At 43.7% G+C, this 22,677-nt stretch overlaps 1 protein-coding gene across 5 annotated transcripts in view; it reads right to left on the bottom strand.

Annotated features, from left to right (window-relative positions):
* Window positions 1-22,677, bottom strand: part of STON2 (stonin 2) — a 668,352-nt gene that overhangs the window by 271,740 nt on the left and 373,935 nt on the right. For all 5 annotated transcript variants that reach the window (XM_085626602.1, XM_085626605.1, XM_085626603.1 and 2 more), the window contains one exon: window positions 15,871-16,065. In XM_085626602.1, coding sequence (XP_085482728.1) covers window positions 15,871-16,065 — 195 coding nt within the window. The remainder of the gene's footprint in view (window positions 1-15,870; window positions 16,066-22,677) is intronic.

The raw sequence follows: 22,677 nt of genomic DNA, 5'->3' as shown, positions 1-22,677 counted from the left end.
TGATGCCGTGCCCCAATGCAAATGAGAGAGCCCTTTGCCATTGCGCCTGTGCCATAGTGGATGGAAATGCAAATAAGCTGTCAGGAGAAACATTGATTAAGGGGCCAAATAGAAGGTGGTCATTTTATTTTTCCTTTTCTGCTGAGTCTTGAGGGCGGGCCCAGGGGGGTGACAGGCTGCAGGAGGAGTGATGGGCACTGTTGTCAGTGTGCATGACGGTTTAGCTGCCCATCTTAGGCTGGCCAACCCATCACACACACTGAAGCTGTGTCCAACCCGATCTGCGTTGCTGGGTTGGAGACAGCAGGCACAGGCTCAAAGTCTCACTGGGAGCGCATATTCAGAGTGCTCAGGCCAATCCCGAAGCTGCTTTCATGATATGAGAGCAGCATTAGGATTGCCCGTTGTGGAGTCTGGTAGCCTGTGGCTGCAAGGAGAGAAGCAGAAGAGTGCGACACAGCCGGCTGCAGGTACGTTTTATTTATTTATTTTGTCATTAAGCGACCCCCTTCCCCACCTCTCCACTCTTCCACAACACCAGCCGCTACTGTTTTTTAGTATAACAAGGAAAGCTGTCCAAGTCTGTGCTCAGTGCACTGAGCTAAGCTGAGCCGTGGCACAAGCTGAGACCCAGCACTAAGTAAGACTAAGTGCTTAGTGGTCATTAAAGCAGCAAGTATGCTGGCAACTGGTGCCCAGAGGTAAGAAGATCTCATTGCACCTAATTATGGAGTTTACTGCCCACCCAGGTAACAGAGAGGCCCATTTTCCTTGCTGGCATTAGCAGTGGAGGCTGGTGCAGGGAAGAGCAGCGGGACGGGGGGAGCCGACAAAAGACGAGGGGGAAAAAAAGTAAACCACTTCCTTGCATTTGCCAAGTTAATATTTTATTTTCACTCGTCATCGTCTGTTGACTCCTCCCTGCCCCGCCCTCGCCCCGCCCTAGAGCCCACCACTCTTAAATGATCCGGCCGCAACTGGGCATAAGGGACCCTGGCACCCTTACTACACCCCTGAGCAAGACATTTCTTACATCACCTTTATCCACTGTAAAAACAGCAGCTTACATCCTACCAACAATGTAAAATGCATTTTTGGATGGGTGGTTATATCAATGGTGAGGTTCGAGTCCCGGTTATTACTTGGGAAGAATGAAGCACTTACTGCACCCTATAAATACGGATACACCAGAAAGTGGTGTTCACAGAGTTTGGGAAACAGCTCATATTCTGAAGCTTTCTCTATAAAATGAGGAATTCCATGCAGTATTGTTGTTTTCTGCACCACATTTTGCTTGTATCAGAATTTATTAGTAATGAATGAGCAAAGCAAGACTGCGGGAAAGAGCAGACAACTCGAGCACCAGGCAGGGATCCTCTGCTCTTTTTATTTCCTCACAGCAATGTCTGCCCCCCCCTTCTATCAAAGACAGTAGCAGGAAATTAATATCTCTTTCATGCTTAATATTCCAAATGTTGCAAAGGTCTCTAGCTATCCATCTCCTTTATAATAATCAGATAACACTGCGAGAGACAGGATGGCACTTGGAATATATGACTCTCCCACTAACCTAGCCTGCCCATTAAACAACCACTGGTAAAGCCCATAGTTCTGGCTTACATTTTGGGTCCTGATTAAACATAAATTATGTTTGCTGCTAGAAAAAAAAAAAAAAAAAAAAAAGATTGCTTTCTGTGTAAAATGCACCTGTGAGATAAAGTATTTGACATGTGATAATTTGGGGCTTTTGAGATGTAAATAGTCTGTCATGTATTACAATGAGGCACAGGGTCGAGACTGATTTGCATAAGGCTGGGTTCAAACTGGAATGGCATGGCGAGCACAACAACGATGGATTTAGGCCCAGATCTCTGTACTGGGGTGAATGTATGACATTGTTCTGCATTCTGTCCATCAACTGTTGTTTTTGCATGTATTGCAATGCAAACATGCCATATCAAGCACAATATTGGCCAAACAACCAATAGCTTGGTATGAGAAAGTCATTATTCCTCTGAGTCGACCAATGGCGTATCAAATTGGTAAGAATCAATGTCAGCTGATCTAAAAAGAAAGATCAATCAAGATCTAAAAACATAGTCTCTTTTACTTTTAGTGGTATGATCCTCATGTTTTTGGAAAAAGAATGGAAAACAAACTGATGGAATTTCCTCCATAGCGGAGAAATTATGATGGAGCAAAGCCCACCAGTGGATTCACCTCTAAGTTAACACTTCTGCCAGAAATAAAGCAAGGTGTCCCAACCTGGACTTGTCCTAAGGAAGGTAAGAGTAAGGCTCAAGTATTGCATGGTGTGGAGAGCAGGGTAACCACTTCCATAGGTCTAGGTAAAGCTACTGCTCTGGGGCACCAGCAGTAGGCACCACCAAATCACAAGAAATAACTCAGGTAACAGGCCATATCCTAGCACCATTCCTGGTTTAGAGGCTATAGGTTAAGGTACAAGGTACAACAGTCACTGATTTGGAGAGGTGTTGAGTGTCTGAATTGCTGGTCGCGGAAACAGAAGACCTGAGACTGTATTATAATAAAAAGGACACGCTGCCCCTGTTTGTGACTTGGTTCCTCTTCAACTAGCAGCACATGGTGCAAACAGGGACAGTTCACCAGTTTACAGGCAATATGCTGCCCTTGGGCAGAGATTAATTCAAACATTCATCCATAACTTTTTTATATACTTTAATGTGTTGCCCTAAGAGGGAAGGGTATGCCCAGATGTTGGTCCCGTGCACACTATGTCACTGGAAGCAAGCTATACCTGGTGGATGAGTCCTAACAAGGCAAACTCAGTCCTGGGTTGCTAGTATTCTGGTTCAGGGAGAACATGGCCTTGCAGTTCGGGCAGACTGTTCCCAAGACTGCTGTTTGGGCAGACTGTACCCTTATTGATTTTAGGTATGGTTAGATGTTGGTAACAATTATGGTTTGATTGAAGAATGTATGGTCAGATGAATGACTGTAGTATGACTTTAAAATTTTAGTGTAATATTTTGGGCGATTCCTATCAGTGGTGAGAGTTTTTGGAGAATAGGCCATAATATTAATGATGTCTTTTGTATAATCATGCATATGCATTTGAGCCCCTTTCAAATGAGAATATAATATGTTTTTTTTAATAAAAAGAAATAAATTAGACCATTTGTTTGTATATCAAATGTTTAGCTCAACATATTTGTATCATAATATATTGAGTTTTTGACGTTTGCAATTTTTTAAATTAGTGGGGTAGGTAGTTAGTGTTTGACTTTATAGAGTTTGTTGTTCTCCTGGTTCCGCCCCCACAAAGTTTCTTACAGGGGCTTTCTTTTTTTGTCTCTCTGTGTCAATGAAACCACGCTATACCTGACTGATGAGTTCTGATTAGGGTGAAACTGGTCCTGAGTTGCTTATATTTGGTTCAGAGAGGACCTGACCTCACTTGACTGCTCCCATTGGAGCAGGCTCAAGACTGATTTGCATATGACTGGGTCCAAACTGGGGTGCATGGTGTGCCGAATAATGATAGACTGGGATGCAGCCCGAGTAATTACCAGTAGCTGAGGTTAATTCAGGCATTCCATTCATCTCTTTTTTGTACATTCTTTAATATGGTGCACTGCGGCAGCATATAAGTGAAAGGCGGACTGGATCTTTGGAGCAGCCAGTCCGCCTTGCACCGTGCAGGCAGTAACAATCTGCTTTCAAAAGGGGTAGAGACATTCCCCCGGTTGCAGTTGCATTGCATGACTGCACCTGCCTGCAAAGTGATGTCTATGGGACCCATGGGACTCTCTTTCCACCCATGCATGTGTTGCCTTTGGGGGGGGTGGTGCATTGCTTGGGGCAATGTGTTTCTCTAATTAGCATGGGGCCACTATGCCCTGCTAATGAAGAAACACCCCCTTAGAATTGTGCTGGAGCTAAATGTGTGCCAGCACAATCTGTGTTATCAAAGGGGCCACCAAAGCGTCATCAGCTCCTTTTATAATACCAAAGTTCCTTGAATGTACAAAACATCTGGCACACACAACCATTGCACCTGCAGGGCACATTATGGAATACTGCCCCAGCTTTCTAATGCTGATATCTACACATGACCAAGAAGATGTCTGATTTTGTGCAACTCACTTCGTAATAGTAGTATTTTTAATACTGAATGTTCAACAGTTGAGCTTCAATTCAGCCAGATGTACAGAACATACAGCTTTATGTTGCTCTCAACTACGTTTGTTCTACAGAAACATCTACACTAACACCCTAATTGTGACCATCCAGTTACAAAAGTAGCCCATGCATTGTGCTATTCTATGCACAACATCTCATATTCAATATGCTCTTCATAATGCAAAGTTTGACTGTAAAAATGACTGCACCTCAGTGGAGCTTACTCTGCACTATGTTATGTTGTAAAAACAGTCTTGTCCCTTTCCAGTTCTTGCTGTAATTTGACTTTTACCCCCATAGAAATATGTCCCCAAAGAACCAGGAGCACTGCACACTTTTCTATGGGAAGTGACTGACATGCCGACAAAGTGGTGGCTTCATCCTTCCTGATGATATTAAAACTAAAAGTGACTGTGCCCCTTGTTCATTCTTTGGCACTGATGTGTAGGTAATGGCATGATAGATGACTGAATTTCCCCACCAATGGTTAAGGGTTGCTTGCAATCATATATCCGCAATGCACATGTGATAGTAAGGTGGTCTCCTTTCAGGGCAGCTCCTTGCATCTCGTAGCCTCTCCACTCTGAATAAGTCCTAGCCCACCACGCACAGCCTCTTCTCTCCCTGCCATCCCACCAAAAGCACTCTCCGCTGATAGGGGTAATCAAACCTTCCCAGGGTCAGCCTCCCCTTCCCCTGCCGACCTAGTACCGGCGCTACCTGCCACAATGCACAATCATGCTCCAGCACACCCCACTGCAGAGGGTAGTCATGCTCCAGGGCTCTCCGCAGCACCAAGAAAAAGCCAATTTCTCTCCATCCCTACCTTCCACCACTTACTCAATGCCTTCCACTGCAGCGTATCTGATGGAGACAGAGTCCACCTGTTCAGCCAGGGTTTAGGGTGGTGCGACTGGTGCAGCCGCACCGGGCGATGACCTGAGGAGGGGGCGCTGACCTCGGTGGGGCACTGTGTTTAGCAATAACTTAGGACTTAAAAACATCTGCGGCAGAGTTCCTCATGCGTCCAGCTTTCAGGAAGCACCAAAAATGTCAAGATAACTCTTGTGGTTAATGTTCCTGTTAGAGAGAGGGATTTGAGTTTTGTCTAGTAGCAGTTTTTACTCGTCATAAAGTAGCACAGGTGGTTAATATGCTAGTAAGTAGAACAGTACTGTAACTGTCATCAAAGAGCTGCATGCAAACTGCATAAAATAAGTTTGGACGTTCTGTTTTTTCCCTGTCCATTATTATCTATGCATGTGTTGCTGAAAAGGATTTGTTAGGGTAGATGATTCACATTCTTATTAGTAAAGTCAGCCTTTACCAGTGCTTTAAAACAAATGAAATGTTTGTCAGACAGGGGCTATAGAGAGTTGAGGGGCCATTTTGCTCAGTGGTAGTGAGGGGATCAGAGGAGGGTGGTCATGGGTGGGGAGGGGGCTCCAAAACATTTTTGTCGCACCGGGCACCACCAGCGCTAAAGCCGGCCCTGTGTTCAGCCTCCCTCCAACAGGCAAATTCTTCTGTCAACACCAAAAGCCTTCTCCTCGTGATCAGGGCCCTATTCCTAAAGAGAAGACAAGATGGGAGGGAGGAGGAAACAATACAGGTCCTCACAAGAAGAGAAAGGAAACACAAAGTCCTAGCCATGGTTCTCAGATGAAAGGCTTTGGGCAATGAACAGTTACAAGAGACAGAAGCATTTTCCATACAAGGAAAATGATGATCTGTCCCATGCAAGAGAAAATTAAAAGAAACAAATCCACACCAAAGGGGTGTGGGCCTACTCCCATCTACCAATGAGCAGGGAGGGTAGGGTATAAAAAGCAAGTATCTGCTAGCCAAGGGCTCTTTATTCTTTACATCTTTTATGCCAGCTCTCTACAAGGAAAAGACTTACCACACAGGCACACCAGAGGAGGATCGATCCAACTGGAACTCCAGAGACCTTCCTGGGATTTTGGCTAACTTTGATTTCAGTTACTCGAACTGGAGACCGTATCTAAGAAGTGATGTAACTTTATCAAACAAAGACTTGGCCCTGATTACGAGTTTGGCGAACGGGAAAATCCGTCCCAAACGTGATGGATATCCCGTCCGCTGTACTACATGTTCCATAGGATATAATGGAATTGTAATTTGGCAGACGGGATATCCGTCATGTTTGTGACGGAGTAACCCTATACGCCAAACTCGTAATCAGGCCCTTAATGTTTCTGATACTGTTGTTTGTTGCACTGTGGCCACCTTTGAAGAGCTGCACTACTCCTTATGTCCTTACATATGATGTCTCAGATAACATCCTGAATGACATAATCAAGGAACTTGATGGTTACATGACTTATCGCCTTAACACTGGCATCACCAGTGACATTGCAGAATCTTCAAAGGATTGCTATTTTATGGGCCTGATGACGGATAGAGCAAATATAACCTTGTTTCAAAATGCATAGTTTACCATGACAGAGGCACTGAAAGGCCTACACCATTGGTCATGCTCTCTAGACTCTGCAGAAAAGCTGCTGGTTACAGAACCTGTAGCCTAGTAGGCTCTGGAGGACACATTAGTGAAAACATGGTCTACCCATCCATAACCAAATTCAGTATGTTCTGAAGAAAGGGGTGCTTAAGGCCAGGTCCTGTGCTCAAAGCTTACTGGACCCAGCCAATAGGTCAAGTCTTATGAGCTCAAGGAGAAGAGGTGTAAGAGCAAAGTGTGCCGGGCGGGGCCTACGACCGAGCCCAGTTACTCTGAAGTAACGGAGTTTTGACCTGTTTCAGTGATGTCATTGATAATTCCAAAGGTGATGTGATATCTGATGTCACCAGTGATGACATTGTTGATGCCATTTGCCACTAAGAAATTAATTAAACCATCTCAAAGCAGCTTTTCCTATATTCCTCTAAAGTTGGAGTCAGTGCGCACCATATGATGGCTTATGTTGCCACAGGCATTCCAAAGTTCTAAAGATATCACAGAAAATGCCTCACCCTTGTCTCTGCCGTTTAGATGTTATTGCTTGATGAATCCCATGGAAGGCATCGAAACCTAACTGAAAATAGTGCTGAAGAGATGGAATTTAATTTGAAAACAGAGTTATTTAAGAGCCAGTTTTTCTAATATACTGGCCATAGGAGGCACAAGGCGTGCCTGTATTTGGAAAGAAACACATGCTCAGCTTTTGTTTATGGCTATTCCTTTTTATTAGTTTTGCAACCTGTAGTAACCACATGGTTCAAGATGATAGAAATGTCTCCTACAATCACAAGCATTTTAAAAATGTTGAGGTTCCCAGCAGAACGTGTGTAAAAGTGGCAAAATAATACTGGTCACGTAAATGCCAGTTACTGGCGAGAAGGGTTTGAGGTGGGTGTTGGTTTATCAATGAAAATTGACACTTGTGGCATTGGGATTCTGCAACATAATATAGAAATTTGGTAATCAACACAGTCCTCTGTAAAAGCAGAGTGCTTTATATTACTTCTTACACTTAAAACCTAAACTTAAAAAATGCAATTATGACAAGTTCTAAATCGGTAGACAAACATTTTTCAAGAAAAATATTAGTTGGCTCTCAGAAAATTGTAAAAATGTGGTGGAGGGATTTATGCACAGAGAGAAATGCAAGAGCCGAAGGCCTTTTTAGGATTTATAAAGAGTTGTCTGATAGTTTCGGGTATAACCGTGCCATATTAGATTGTCTAGCGTAGCGAGGGTGGGACCACAGGAGCGGTAACCCCGGGCACAATTTTTTTTAGGGGCATTCTTAGGGGTGCAAAATTTTAATAGGGGTGCAAAATCTTAAAAGAAAAGTGGAAGGATACTTGCCCCAGGCACTGACAACCCACGCTACGCCGCTGTGCACACGGCCCAGTGGGAATATCCTGCTTTACAAGTGGCACGTACCCCGAAAAGTACTCATCATTCACAAATTGGTGCTGGTGAAATATTAGTGCTGTATTAGTGGCTGGCATAACTTGTACTGTCAACATGTTTGATGGAATTGTTCAATATTTCCAAGAATTACTTGTTCCACCAAAAGAAACACAGCTGCAAGTGGTTGCATGTGGTGGTAGCCCCGTCCTGAAACGCTCTGTCCATAACTGAATACATTACTTAACTTGACAAGTTTCAAAAACACTTGGAAAGACTCTTAATGAAAGAAGCAGTGCCAAATATCCAGGCTATCTCTGGGATTACCTCTGCATCCTGTCCCAGGACGAGACTGGAACCCTTAATGGCAGTGCTTAATATGTGGTAGTGATTTTAGTTGGTGGAGACCAGCACTCATTTTCAGAGACCAGGGCTTATTTTTCATCATCAGACCTTGACGCAAAGGTAGAGTGAGAGAAGGAGAAAAGAGGAAAACAGTGAGATATCAGGGATGAAAAGGAACTTGTAAAAGTGAGACAAGGAGACAGGAGGAGTAGGGTGGAGGAAGAAGTAGGCATGTAGGAATCCAGACTAAAGAGTCTCGACAATAGCAGAATCCTAAGAAGTCCTTGAACTTCTGCTCTTCTTTGTTTTTTTCTTTCTTTCTTTCTTACAAGTTATACATTGCTTGGTATTTTCTATCAAACTATTGGACCTAAAATAGCTTCCTGTCTGTCCTGAACTACATCTTCAGGTGGGTGTAACAAGCTTTTTAGAACAATCCTCTAGAACTGCCGCGACCTTAGCATTACCAGCGCTTTAAAATGGCAAGCTATCACAAGCCAGAGATTTGTAAAATGACTAATGACTAAATGCATTCTCCTAAGCACCACAACACAGTCGAGATTTTTGAACACCGCCCATTCCAAGCATGTGCTGAGTACACGCCAACATGTAAACAACCCTCCTCGAGTAACTAATCGGACAAGACTGACCAGTTTTTTCCTCTAATCTCCAGTATTTCCAGATTTTTATTGCGGTTGAACAGTCAGTGCACACAGTTGCAGCCAGTGCCTAGGCCAGATTTCAGTCTCCCAGAACTAAACAAATGGTCACAGCGGCGTAACCGCCCACGAAGGCTCACTCACGCTTTACATTTTGTTTTGCTCTATAAAATACACTCATACCACAGGGTGAAGTTTTTGGCACAATAACTGCAAATTGCAACCAGTCATATACTAAAATTAAGAACACACAAATAAACTTTACAGCACCTGGACAATGACCAATCAAGAGACTGATCCAGGCTTGGTTGCCCTAGGCAGTCTGCCAGAGTCGAAAATCAAATGAGTAAAAACTGAAGTCTCCTTTGACTAACTGATCCACATACTTATGAAGTTAGGGCCTGTATAGCCAAAAGTATTTATTTTTAAACAAACTATCCATTACAAACATACAAAGGCTCATAAAGCCCACTCTTGCTACTTTACGCTCAACATGGTCCAATTCACGGAGCCATTTATGGCCCCAAACCTGTGTTTAAAAAAATGAATCCTTTCACAAATGTAATTCTGAATTTTTCCTCACCACGGGCAGCCCATGGATCCCATTCAAGGTCAGGTTCAGATGATTACTCTTCCAAAGGTAAAGGCATAGTTTGGAAGCATAATTTATAATCTTTTCAGTCTCCCTGTGCACGTTGTATTAGAGTACTCCAGACTTTGCATCACAAGGGCCCTTGTCAACACTACTCACTGGTTGGTTTGTAGGAACTGAAGCATTTTTCTGGTCATACAGAGTTGAAGATCTGTTTACGCCCTTAGATATGGCATTGGAAAGAAGTAAGAATCATAGATGTGCCTTGATCAGTAGCATCAGATTTCTTGCTTTCTGTGAGGTGGTTCGGGGTATCATGAGGCTGGTAGGACTCACAAAACATAGCTTGTTGTTAGCTGGATTTTTGTTATTGGTCTGTCCAAGCGAGAGTTTCCTTTTATCCTGTGGTACATGTGGTCCAACCATTCATTAAGGATTTTCTGGTTCCCTGTTTCATCGTTCATTTGGATAGAAGTACATTCGGAGATCAACCTGAGGATGCTCTAATATGTGTGCCAATGATTCCATTCTTTGTATCAAGCGATTCTTCTGGCCCCAAGCAAAAAATGGGACTAACATAGTGGATCCACTCTAAGGTCATTCTACAAGTCCCATTCTTTCATTCCGTTTTTCACAAATACCTCATGGTTTTAATGTCATAGACTGCTGAGACTGAGAGATTTATAAGTATCAGGGCAAATTCTGTACTTTCTTCTGTGGTGATAAGGAGGTCTCTCCTGATGTTTGCAAGCACAGTCGTCGTTGCACTCAGAGGTCTGAAAACCAATAGTAGGTCATGTAGGAGATGGCTTTATCACACATACCTCTGTAACTGTCTTATCACCTTTTCCCTGGGATAATGAATGTTACAGATTGTTTGTTATCCAGGTTTTGTTGGTTTGGAAGGTGGTTCCTGCAGCAGGGGTGTGATAGGATGTGTTTTTGGAGAGAGGTGTATTTAGTACAACTATGATGTAGGTCGCAGTAGTAGAGAAGACTTGTTTCATTTAGGCTTGAAAGCAAGGGTCTGCTGCCAAGTTTAATGCTTTCCTTTTAGAACTACACTTCCTACCTGGTCAGCTAACAGTGGGTTAAAGTTAGAGAGAAGTCTAGAAGGGGGATGTAGTGGCAGACATGGCTTAGGGTGTACAGTGACCACTGAGTACCAAATCTAATGGGTTGACAGATTTTTTGAAAGTTGTTCTTGAATGACCCCAAGGTGTTTGCAATGTTGCCGGGAAATACATAGAACAGCCTTTGTGTTTGCCGAAAAATTTATAATTTCCTCATAGATGCGAAATAGGTCAATTGTTTAATCTGGTGCATTTTGATACATTTGGAGATTTAACTTTTTTGGCTCCTTGATTTCTTCGTGTTAGCTTCTTCTGTGTCTCTCACAACGCAACAGGTCTACCACTGTCAGGGATTTATGTTACTGGAATTCTAAGTCATGGCACTTTCATTCAATTTTGGCCAGTGCCATTCAATTTTCAGCTGTCTCATTTTGAATTATCAGCTTATTGTATGTGTTAGTTATTCTGTTGTGCAGGTGTGACAATAAGACCTCTGAAACTGAGGTACTATGTGCGTGTGTTATAAATGCATTGCAAGTCACTTTGCATTTCTGGTGCCTGGAAAGGTTATTACTACACTATGGCGAAGCAGTGGTTGGAATGGCTTGTCTGAGTAAAGGAAAGTAATTGAGGAATTAACCAAATACATCTGTGGTTGCTTCATTACAATTGTGGTCTTAACACTGGAGAGAGTGCTTTGGGCCACGCACAACCAACTGAATGAATCTCAGGACATTATGATTTTTGGAAAAATCCTGATTTGGTTTTTAGTCTGTTCGGTCAACACTCAGTTTTAAATTCCCACTAGCAAGGTGTTTTGGGCCGGGGTCTACAGGTAGAAGGGAAGATTGTGTTTTGTTTTTTTAAGGAAAGTGGATTGCAAGTTGTTAGGTCAGTGGATTGTTTTAGTTATATTCCTTCCAGTCTCTTTGCATTCCTGCTTTTTGTATACACTTGATATTAATTTTTGGCAAATAGTTCACATGCGTTGAAGGTATGACACTGGTTAGATGTGTATCAATGAAGCCCATATTGTCAATATCTTTTCAGGAGAGAGGTCCAGTCAGTGTTTGGGTTGCATGGTGGTGGTCTCAGAACATCTCAAGTGAAGACTTTAAAGTTTAGCTGACCAGGTGTTGTGTTGGGTGCCTGCCAATGGACTGGTTGTTATCAAGGAGAAGACAGTTTCCAGTGGTTGCTTTTTGGAGCTGATACCAGTCTGGATTCATCTATGGTGATTCTACATCTGTGGTTGACAAGTTCTGTGAACCATGTGGAAGTGGTATATTTAGTGCAGGTCTGGCATTCCTCTAGGATTTTAAATTTTGTCACTGTAGGGTTGTGTGTCATGACAAGCTTATCTTTGGTTCTTTTGGCGATGTAAAAAGATCTTATTGGAGACTCTACGATTTTTATTGTTAGTCTGGATCATCACAATGTCTTTGACATTGACATTTATACTCTGCGTTCTGTGGATATCTGAGTAAATCTTTATCATATTTGCATCATCATTAGACCTGTGAGCTATTTATGCTAACATTATCTGTCAATAATGTTTTCATTATGTCTTGGTGTTCTTTGTGAAGAATGGGAGATTGTTTCTGGTTGTGTTTCCTTTTATGCTTGTGTACATGTCTCCGATATGTTTTTCTGAATATTACTTGAGTGTGGCTTTCTAGAATTTGTGCATTAAGCTTGGTATCTGTGTGGGTGTCTGAGATGCTCAAAGTGCCTGACTTGCACAGTGGACTTTAATGGTTTACCCTTAAATTGTTTCACGTTGTGAATAAGGGCGCACACAACATATATTGAAGGAGTGTCTCTGGTCCCCCTAATAACTATGTTGCCTGATACACTGGACAAAGTACATCATGTGTGAGAGGTAGGTACTTTGGAACCATATGTTCGTGGTAACCAGGTGTGCCAGCAGGTCTGACACACAAGGTGAGAAGATGCCTCATCACCAACAACGTGTATATTGACCAGGGCCATCAGAAACATGACTCAGAGGTGCCAATTTTGCCCTCGACCTTTGCATGGTCTGGGCTCCATGCTGCTAAATCGATCTGTAGATTTTGAAGCAAGCCTGGGTTGCTTATTCACAGGAACTAGCAAGAGTAAAACCAGTGGATAGTGCCAGATACTGGAGATGCCGTGGCGTGTCTCTCTCTGAGGATATTTGCCTAACTTACCACAGGTGCGTGATGTGGGGTCCCACATGGCATTGTTTACCCAGACATCCTAAAACATCTGACACCACTGGAAGTGATAACACAATTCTGCTACAATTTTCTTGATTCAGTGTACTCATTAGTCCAAATCTTGTGTGATGGGCCTTGGAAAATGTGGAAACATGAGCTATTATGGTGATAAGAAGTCAGATTTTCTTTGCCATTGATTACAATATCTGGGCTCCATCTGGGGTGTTATGCATGCAGTGACTATTTTCCTGTTATGGGAAGTATATGTACGGTAGGCACAGTATCTTATTATGCAAGAAACAGATAAAAGAAGTGACAGGATGGGCACATTAAATGCTTCAATATGATGATGTCCTTCGTAAAATTATTTCAATGACTGTTGGACCACAGAGAAATACAGGAATTCAAACATTAGTTTGGCCACAAAAAAACAACATGCCGTGAGCATAAATCAAGATAGTCTGTCATCTTTAGACACTTCCTTAGAGTATTAATCTAAGTTGTATTGGTAAAATCAAGCACTGTTTTCTCTGCTTCAAATTGGGTTAATTTAGATTTATATTTAAATTCCTTTCCATTCACCTGCACAGCGCATTCTGACCATTGAACTTGCTGGTGAATATTCGTCAGGCTGCTCAAGGAGATCAATGAGTATATTTATAACGTATTTTATTGCTATTCCAACATTACAGCATTCGTTCTACAACAAATAACAGGATCCTCTGTCCCCCACCCTCTGGTTACCATTCCAAAATCTACATCCCAGCACCCCCATCCCATAGGAAGGTGACACCCCTCCAACATGGTCCGGCACGGATAGCATGCTTGTCGTCCTGTTCCCATGCAGCCAAGTCCCTGGCCTACCTACCATCTCTATCTCGTGGGTCGTATCAGATTGCTCTAATCCTCCCCTGTCCAGCCTTGCCAAATTTTGTCAATTTCTGGGGGGCTTCCTCTCCCCTTGTATATCACCCTTTCCTGCACATAGGAAATAACCATTTCACTTTCCCAATCTCTCACCACCAGAACCACCGAGCAGCCCCATTACACGCCACTTTTCTCTTTGCCAGAGGGAAGGCCAGATTGAAAAGAAGCCGCTGATAGGAAGAAGCATTTGATCGACTCCATACCCCTAACATTATTAGGAGCACTCCTCGATCTATTTGAATGTCCGTGGCTCCCTTTAACCTGTGAGTCACCCCTTCCCAGTACTTGTGGAGACTCAACAAACCCACAGTGTGTGAAGAACCGTACCCCTCTGTCCACAACCTTGCAGACACTTTTCATGCGGCACTCTACCCATTTTATGTAAGAGGACCCTGGTGTAGTATATGCAGTGTAGAATCGTAAACTGTATCAATCTATAGCGGTCCTTAATTGGTACCATTCCGGGGAGAGCAATGTATATTTGATGCCAAATTTGGAGCTGCAGCATATCATCCTAGCTCACTTGTGGAGGACAACAATATCCTCCCATTACAATTTCATAGACGATTGGGGAAGCAATCAAGTGGAATATAGTCCATAAAGGACCTGTCTACCTATTCCTCAATCTGGACAACTTCTCCAACATGCAACCCCTCTCAAGAGTAGTTCTCCGAAACCCATCCTTACATTGCAAGGGTTCCCCATCAATGAACCTGTTTCTAGCAATGTTTTCAACTCAATCCCTTTTATTTTGCTGTCAATGTGATCTTTAGTGCCCACACCCTCTTGGGAAGTGATTTCAACCACACAGACATACTCTGGAAAAGATCTGCATTATCCTACCTCACTCTGGAAGAAATATTCAGTTCCAATTAATGCCGCAAGATATTCTTTACCTCCTAACTCCATCTCCTTTGCAGTTGGCACCAACAAATCTCCACCTTGATAAGGTCTCCATCACCTTTGCTCACTCTAAAGGAGTTATTTGCCAAACAACCTCACTCTGGTAGAACATTTTACTTTCTAAGTGCAGTGGCAATCTCAAACAGCCTGGTACTTTGACTGAGATTGTGCCTTCCGTCATTCCATGCCTTTAATTATCACATTCTATTAATAGATAGAAATTGCCAAGTGCACTTTTCTTCTCCGCAGCAGCCACTCTGCTGAAAATTACCACCTCACTGGTTGGGGAGGCACTGGACTGTACCATATCAAAAGATACCAAAATGATTCACCGTCTATCTCAACACCAGCTAAATTGGATTATGGAAACGCTCTTTTCATCAGCATACAGAAATATCTCTTCAAAAACGCCAGATGCTGCAAAATGCCTCTGCCCAACTTCTTGCAGGAATTTCAAAATATCAGTCAGCATCACAGGCCTTGATCAAATTACATTGGTTCCCAGTTGCAAGGAGGATGGAATTCAAGGTGCTCTGTATTGCGTTTAAGGCACTGCACAATATTGGACCTCGGTACCTTTGTGAGAAATTTGTCTGATACATCCCTCAGAGGAAGCCCAGATCCTCAGATGCAAAACTCTTAGCATTACCCAATTTCAAATGAGCCTCATGGGGAGGAAGGAGTTTTGTTCTGAGGACCGCAAAGCTATTGAACTCCCTCCCCGCTAATTTAAGGAAATGCCCAGATCTCCTATCATTTCGAAAATCCATAAAGACTTGGCTTTTCAATCAATAAAGAGCTTTCATATCTCTGCCTCATATCTCCCCTCCTGTTTAGAACAGCAGCAGCACCAAGATGCCTCAGGGCATTTGAACGCTATATACAATTATAAATCAAATCAAAATCCAAATTAGATATTAAACATTTAATTGTTTCAAGGAACAAAATCAAATATTAGTAATTTAATCTATAACCCCAAATGCATTTGCACTCTAACCTGGGGAGTAGCCGTTTCTTGGACAGACTTTGAAAGAAGAATCAATTCTATTTCTTAAACTCTGACAATGCTCCAATATCACAAGAGATATCAGAAATGACATACCTGCAGTTGAACCACTAAACCCATTACCTGCAGATCCTGCAGCTGAGGTTCGGCCAGGTGTTTCCTCTGTAGTGACTGAATGAACGTCTGTGTAGGAAGGAGCAATACTTGGGCTACTGGTGTCTTGGGAGTGGGTGGTGAAGCTACTTTCAGAAGTAAGCGGATACCTCCTAAAGGAACCAGCAGGAAGTTCATGGTAGTCCACAGCCTTAAAGGAAAATGCTGAAAAAAATGATCTAATGTTTATATGGTTGGAATGAAAAGATCTATCAGTCTTTGGTTTACAACTACATGATTTACTCAAATGTATGCAAGGATAGCAATATATAAGCCTCAAACTAAAGTTGCAAATTGTAACAATTTTTTACTTTCCACTTGTATATATATATATATTAATGAATAGCTTTGGCCATAAATCTGCATTATTTAAAATTAAGTGAAACAAGTACATGCTTTCATTAAACTACTCAAGACTTACTGGGCACCCTAAGGCTTTCACAAGAGTACTTTATCTGCTCTCCCACAAACGCTAAATTGATGGGTCAGAAACAGTGGCGGCTCCTTTGCTTCGATGGAGGAGCTTTGCCCCCCCCAAATAATGGCACAAAATGGAAAAAAACGCCACTCATGTCATTTTATATCTCCTGTCTTGCCGACTCTTGGGGGCGAGGCCTGTGGGGTGACAGCACTGAGGGAAGTGGTAGTGCACTGCCTTCATTGCGCATGATGCTTTGGCTGGCCATTTCAGGCCGGGCAAACCATCATGCGCAGTTACCTTTCTCCAACCCCAGCTGCACTGCTGGGGTTGGAGAGCAGGCACAGACTCCCAGTCTGTCCTGGAGCACCAATCGAGTGCACTCACGCCAAACCTGAAGCTGCTCTCCTGTGAGAGCAACTTCAGGATTGGCTGCAGGACATTCTGGGATTCTGTGCCTGACTGAAGCAGCGGAGCAGAGTAGCGCGATGCGGGATGCAGCCGGCTTAAGGTACGTTTAACAATTTTTTTTTTTTTACCCTCCGTTTGAAAGCCGCTGCCTCAAGCCCCAGACCGCCTTCCCGCCCCACCACTCGTCTCAAACACGGGCTGCTACTGGTCAGAAGTATCCCCTCTCTCCCTAACTGGCTACCCCACATGTGCTTTAAAGATAGATACATGCACATGCTGTAATCAGATGTACTTGTATATGGTGTAATGTGAGAAACTACTAGATAGCATGTGAGAATAAGACCTGCTAAGAAACTAAGAAGAGAAGATGCATATACATATTTCCTGAATCTGGAGAAAAACACATTTAAGGAAAGCTGTTTGGAGTCACCTTCTCAATTTTTTCAGAAGGGTGTGATTACCAAGATGTGAATTCCCTGATGGTTTCCCTTCACTTCCTGCAGTCTGTGCTTTTTCCAGAATCATATAGGTCCTTTACTTCTCGTTTACCCGCAGAAGCACCCTGTATCCATTTCTACCTCCTCCCTCTCTACCTCATTCTTCCCCCCATGTCAACTTGTTCTTTTGTTTCACCCTCTCTTCATTGCTCTTCTTACACTTGGTGCAAACCCCTTATGTGTTTTTCTTTTCCGCTATCCTCTATGCCTGCCTTATAACATCTACATCTATACATGTACCTTTGCTTCTCTACCCATACCTATGTCCTAGTTCCCTTCGTATACCCTTGTGCCTCTACCCCAACCATTGTTTCTCTTACCCTGCTATATCCGACTACCACTAGTCTACCCTCACATTGCTACTCCTGTCTATACCCAAGTATCCCTAACTGCACCATAGGGCCTCTATGCCTATTTATACCATAGTAACACAACCCCTGCCAATACAATAATACCTTACCACTACCTATGCCCCTTAAAGGCTACTTGACCTACACCTTAATGCCTCTATCCCTACCAATACTCCACTACCTCCACCCCTCTCTATAAGGTAGTACTACTACTAGCTTTAGAGTATTTCTACAATTCCTGCATCATAGTACCTTCCCTCGTCCTGTACCACAGTACCCTTACTTCTGACAAATAGCCAACTGCCTCTTCCCCTACCTTTACACTTGCACATGTACCACTACATCTACTCTATTACCTCAGCAATTACCAACACTGTAGTACCACTCCTATCTACACCCTAGTACTACTCCTGCCTATACCTGTATACTTCGACCGTATTAACATTCCTACCTTTTCTCTCCTATCCTGTATTCTTGTGCTATTTTCATATCCTCATTGCCCCCTTACCCTTTTCTTGCTCAATTTCTTCGAGCATGGGGAGTCATGTTGGTGTTCATCATTTTAGATTTGCTCCAAAATGAGGTGCAGCCTTCTGTGGCAGATGGCAGCACGGTGGAAGTGACTCATCGGCAAGGTATTTCAGTGAGATAATGCACTTGTTGCACATATAGGTGTTCAAACTGGAGGTCACTGTTTTGAATTTTGGCAGAGTCAAGTCAGCTATTTATCCTTTTCTGCTACATCGAGTAGCAGAGAGCTAGCTAATAACTCCTGTCCTTTTTAGAGATAAATAGCAACAAAGCCGTTTCCCCTTTCGTGCTGTCAAAAACCTAACTATTAACATTTCTATTATTCAATTTGCTGTCTAACTTGGAATGAAGAAACAGGCAGTGGGCCAATCAATGCTTGTTATGGCTGGAAGAGTACAAAGACAGACTGTGCTTAATTTGAGCCTTGGTTTCCAGTGCTCGGCACCAGCACTTTATTGTTAACACCACGACTTATGAAAGTCTGCCACATGGTGGCACTGTCTAGCTAATTTAGGGATGAAGACAACAACACTTGTTTACTTGTTCAATACACAGTAAAGATAACTCATACCTGCAGCCCAAGCCATTCCTATACATCCGGGGCATGGAATAGTCTGATTTATCATACTTGTAGGAGTGTGGTGGTTTGCAGCTTTGTTGGGACTGTCATTGGCAGCGCTGGCAGAGGCAATAGATGTCAAGTTGCAGTTGCCTCCTAACGAGAGCCCTGACACTTAGTTTATGCAAACTGTACAGTGGAGACCAACGACATTCCTTAATTTATTTGGAGATTTGGCAATATATCGTGAGCAGGGACAAAGGAAGGGGTTTCTGATAGACTTGGCGAATGTGTTGCCTAGAACTATTAGGGGGTTGTGGGAAGAAGAACATATCAGTCTCAGACCGCATTGAGTTTAAGGAGAGGCTCAATGAAATATTGGACATTGGGATAGGAAAGAGGATCAGCCAAAATTAATAATAAAGGAATGTATTAGACCTGGCACCATTGGCGTGGGCTCCCTTCCATTTTTAGGTCTCGCCTGAGCCAGCGCTTTAGCGCTGCTCTGGCGAGAGCTATAGAAAGCAGGATTTGGAAGTGCAAACTAGTGCTTTTCAGGCCGCCAACTACAGTGCATGTGCGCCGGGCGCGCGCACCATTTGTTAGCCTGCTGATCACTTTCGCGGCCGCTTTGATGTTCTCAGTGAGCCGCGCGGCCACTGAGAACATCAAAGCGGACACGAAAGTGCTCACCATATGCCAGCCTTCCATGTAGCTCACTTTGTCTTTCATGGCCGCGCGGCGTTAATTTCACGGCCGCGCGGCCAATGCTTGTTTTGTACTTGCATTTAGAGACGCAAGCAGTCGGAAGCACTTTGTTAATTTAAATATACCGCGCGTACACCTGGGTTTTAAGCAGTAGCGGGGCACGTCCTCTTCGTTTTCACGGTGAGTTTTATTTAGACAAAGGACACGGGATACTGATTTCATGAGGCACTGGCGTTTTAGTTAGTGACGAGCTAACATTTAAAAAGCTTTTGGCAGGCGTCTGTGAAGGCCATGACCACACCCCCACTAGGGATTGTAAACACAGGCTTGCTGTCCGTGAGGTGCTCTCTGCCACCACCCCCTGCTCTGTGCTCTCACTCCCCCCTCCCATCTCCCCTCCCTCCTCATCAGTCATCGGGCTACAGCTTGTTAGTAGTGCATTTCAAACACACCTATAACAAGCATTGGCATAGCCAATAGGTCTCGCCTTTGGGACCTTGTAAGTGTTTAGCCATGCAACAGTTGGATAACTAAACACTTATAAGGTCCCAAAAGCGAGACCTATTGGCTATTCCAATGCTTGTTTGCTGTTGCCTCCTGTATTTTTGCTGTGTGTTGGACCCTGTTTTGCTGGTCTAGATACTTTCTGTACTTTGCCACAGCTGTTCAGTGCCAAAGTGCAAGTGCTCCCTTTGTAAATTGCTGCTATGGGTTAGTGATTCCATAATTGGCATATTTAATTTACTTGTCAGACCCTAGTATAGTGCACTGTGTGTGCCCAGAGCCTGTAAATCAAATGCTGAAAGTGGGCTGCAGCATTGATTGTGCCACCCACAGAAGCAGCCTGCAAAATGTAACTCTGGCCTGCCGTTGCAGAGCCTGTGTGCAGTCTGGGACTGCCATGTCGACTTGGCAAGTGCACACACTTGACAGTCCCTAAACCTTCCCTTTTGAGCATAGCAGTCACCTCTAAGGTAGACCTCAGGTAGGGTGCATTGTAGGTAAAAGGTAGGACATGTTCTGATGTGTGTAACATGTCCTGATAGGTAATTACTGCCAATATCGTTTTTCACTATTGCAAGGCTACCTGCTCCCATAGGACAGAATAGGGAACACGGTAGAAAAATAAAGTTTGATATACCTGAACTCAGAATGTTAAAATGCATCTTTTAGTGAAGACGATTTTTACATTCTGTGTTTCTAAATAGTAGGTATTTTCTTGCCTAACCATCCAGTGTGCCTCAGCTAGGGTTGTGTATTGCATGTCTGGCTTTTGGGTGACAGGGGCTGGAGAGGGGCAGTGGCTCCAGAAGTCTAATGAGTCAGGACTGGGCTGAGTAGACCTGGACTGCATTTAGAGTAGGCGGAGGAGATTTCATTTCACCTGAATGGGCCTGGTCTGTCTTCAACAATGGTGTCGCCACCTCCTGCCAGGAAGCTACACCAGTGAGGACAGAACTGTTTTTGGCTGGGTACAGACACTCTCTGACTTCAGAGAAAAAAGGATTTGTGTGTATAAAAAGTGGGGCCCAGACCCCAGACATTCGATCACTTCTGGGAAATCAAGAGGAACCTTTGCCAAGGAGAAGAGCTGGAGAAACTGAGGAGGAATACTGCCACTGTGCTGTTTGCTGTCTGGAGTTGGCCTGCAGTGGCTGCTTGCTGCCAAGGAAAGGAGAAAAAGGACTTTGCTGTTGCTTTGTCACCTGCTTGAGGAAAAGATCTCCAGAGCTTGAAACTGAACTTGCCTCCTGTTCTGAAGTCTCAGGGACACAAAGACTTCACCCCTCCTGTCTCTCTGAAACTGGAACTACTGTTTCAGCTGACACAGAAGGAAATTGCAACACTGATGTGCGATGCCGTGCTGCATCGAATCCGAAACAGACATCGAGGCCTCTGCCTGCGCCAGAGCCGAAGACACCGCTGGTGACGTCCACGACGCAACACCCTGACCCGCACCGTAGCCCCGACCTTACCGACACTGGTGCGTCATCCACGCGGAGCTGATCCTCGACATGGGTGACTCCCAAATCCATCTACATCGCACCGTTGTAAGGAACAGACGCCTCGCTGCCTTCATGACATCACCTCCAGACACAGGAACCGACATCTCACCTCCCCTGCACTGCAGTACAGAACAGAGGCTTCACCGCCGCTGGGGTCGTAAGGAACCAACGCCGCCTCGGCGCCGATGAAGCATCACCTCTCCGACGCCATGCTCTGTCTTTGCTTTCATAGTTTCCAAGGTAGTGTTCTTTGTGGGTTGACGCCGCGCACCTAGTGGTTGACGCCATACTTTGGAATATTTATCTGTCACGACGTCGGTATAACTCCTGGTGGAGTTATTTGTTGTTACAAGCTTTATCTGAGTGAATAACCTATTTTTAAGGATATCTTGATAACTGTGTTGTGGATTTTTATTGTTTGGTCTTGTTTTGGGTTAGATAAAGATTACTTATTTTTCAAAACTGGTGTGGTCTCCATTTGTAGTTTTTTCACTGTATTACTGTATGTGTTCACAAATGCTTTACACACTGCCTCTGAGATAAGCTTGTCTGCTCGTGACAAGCTACCGAGGGGGTGAGCAGCGGATATTTTAGAAGTGTATCCCCCTTACCCTGACTAGAAGCAAGGGCCCCTATTTGGACAAAGGTACCTACCTCTGCCAACTAGAGGCCCCCATTTCTAACAGAATGTGTTTGGAATTCACAAGAAAATAGATTAAGGAAACAGCAGAGCTAACATTTACGCCCATAGTATTAAAATTGCAGCAAATACCATGCTCGGTTCCTGAGCTGCTGATCTTCTTAATGTAGGATATTAGGAAGAAGCCAGGTGAAGCGAGGCCGTGTGCTCCTGAAGGAGCTTCTGAGCCCCTAGCAGGAAATTCACAATGAATTGCAGTTTTTGACAGTTTGTCAAACACAGACTGGTTAGAATATGTGATTGGAGAGGCACTAGAATTTCTTTTTTTTGGCCATATGTAAAATCTTCAATAAGTCCCTTTGGGTGGGCAAAGATCAAATATACGCCCATGCCCCTCCTTCATGTCTAAAGAGAACATTCAAGATGGCCAGTCCATCATAAAGAAAAAAAAAGGAGCAACTAAAATGAGCCCACTCTTTAGATTGAAGGAGGCGGTGGAGTCATGTTTCCCCTTCCAGCAGGTCACCCAGACCAGAAGAATTTAAGGAGGAGCCTATGGAGTACTTGTCACAGTCAGCCTTCCATACTTTTTTTTTGATTGTTTGAACGTTTGCAAAAGATGGCATATCCTAGGATGACCAGCCTCTCCACAACAAA

This window comes from Triturus cristatus, chromosome 9 (assembly GCF_964204655.1).
Source record: "Triturus cristatus chromosome 9, aTriCri1.1, whole genome shotgun sequence".
Taxonomy (NCBI): Eukaryota; Metazoa; Chordata; class Amphibia; order Caudata; family Salamandridae; genus Triturus; species Triturus cristatus.
The sequence above is the reverse complement of the archived record's forward strand: the minus strand, read 5'-3'. Positions and strand labels throughout refer to the sequence as shown.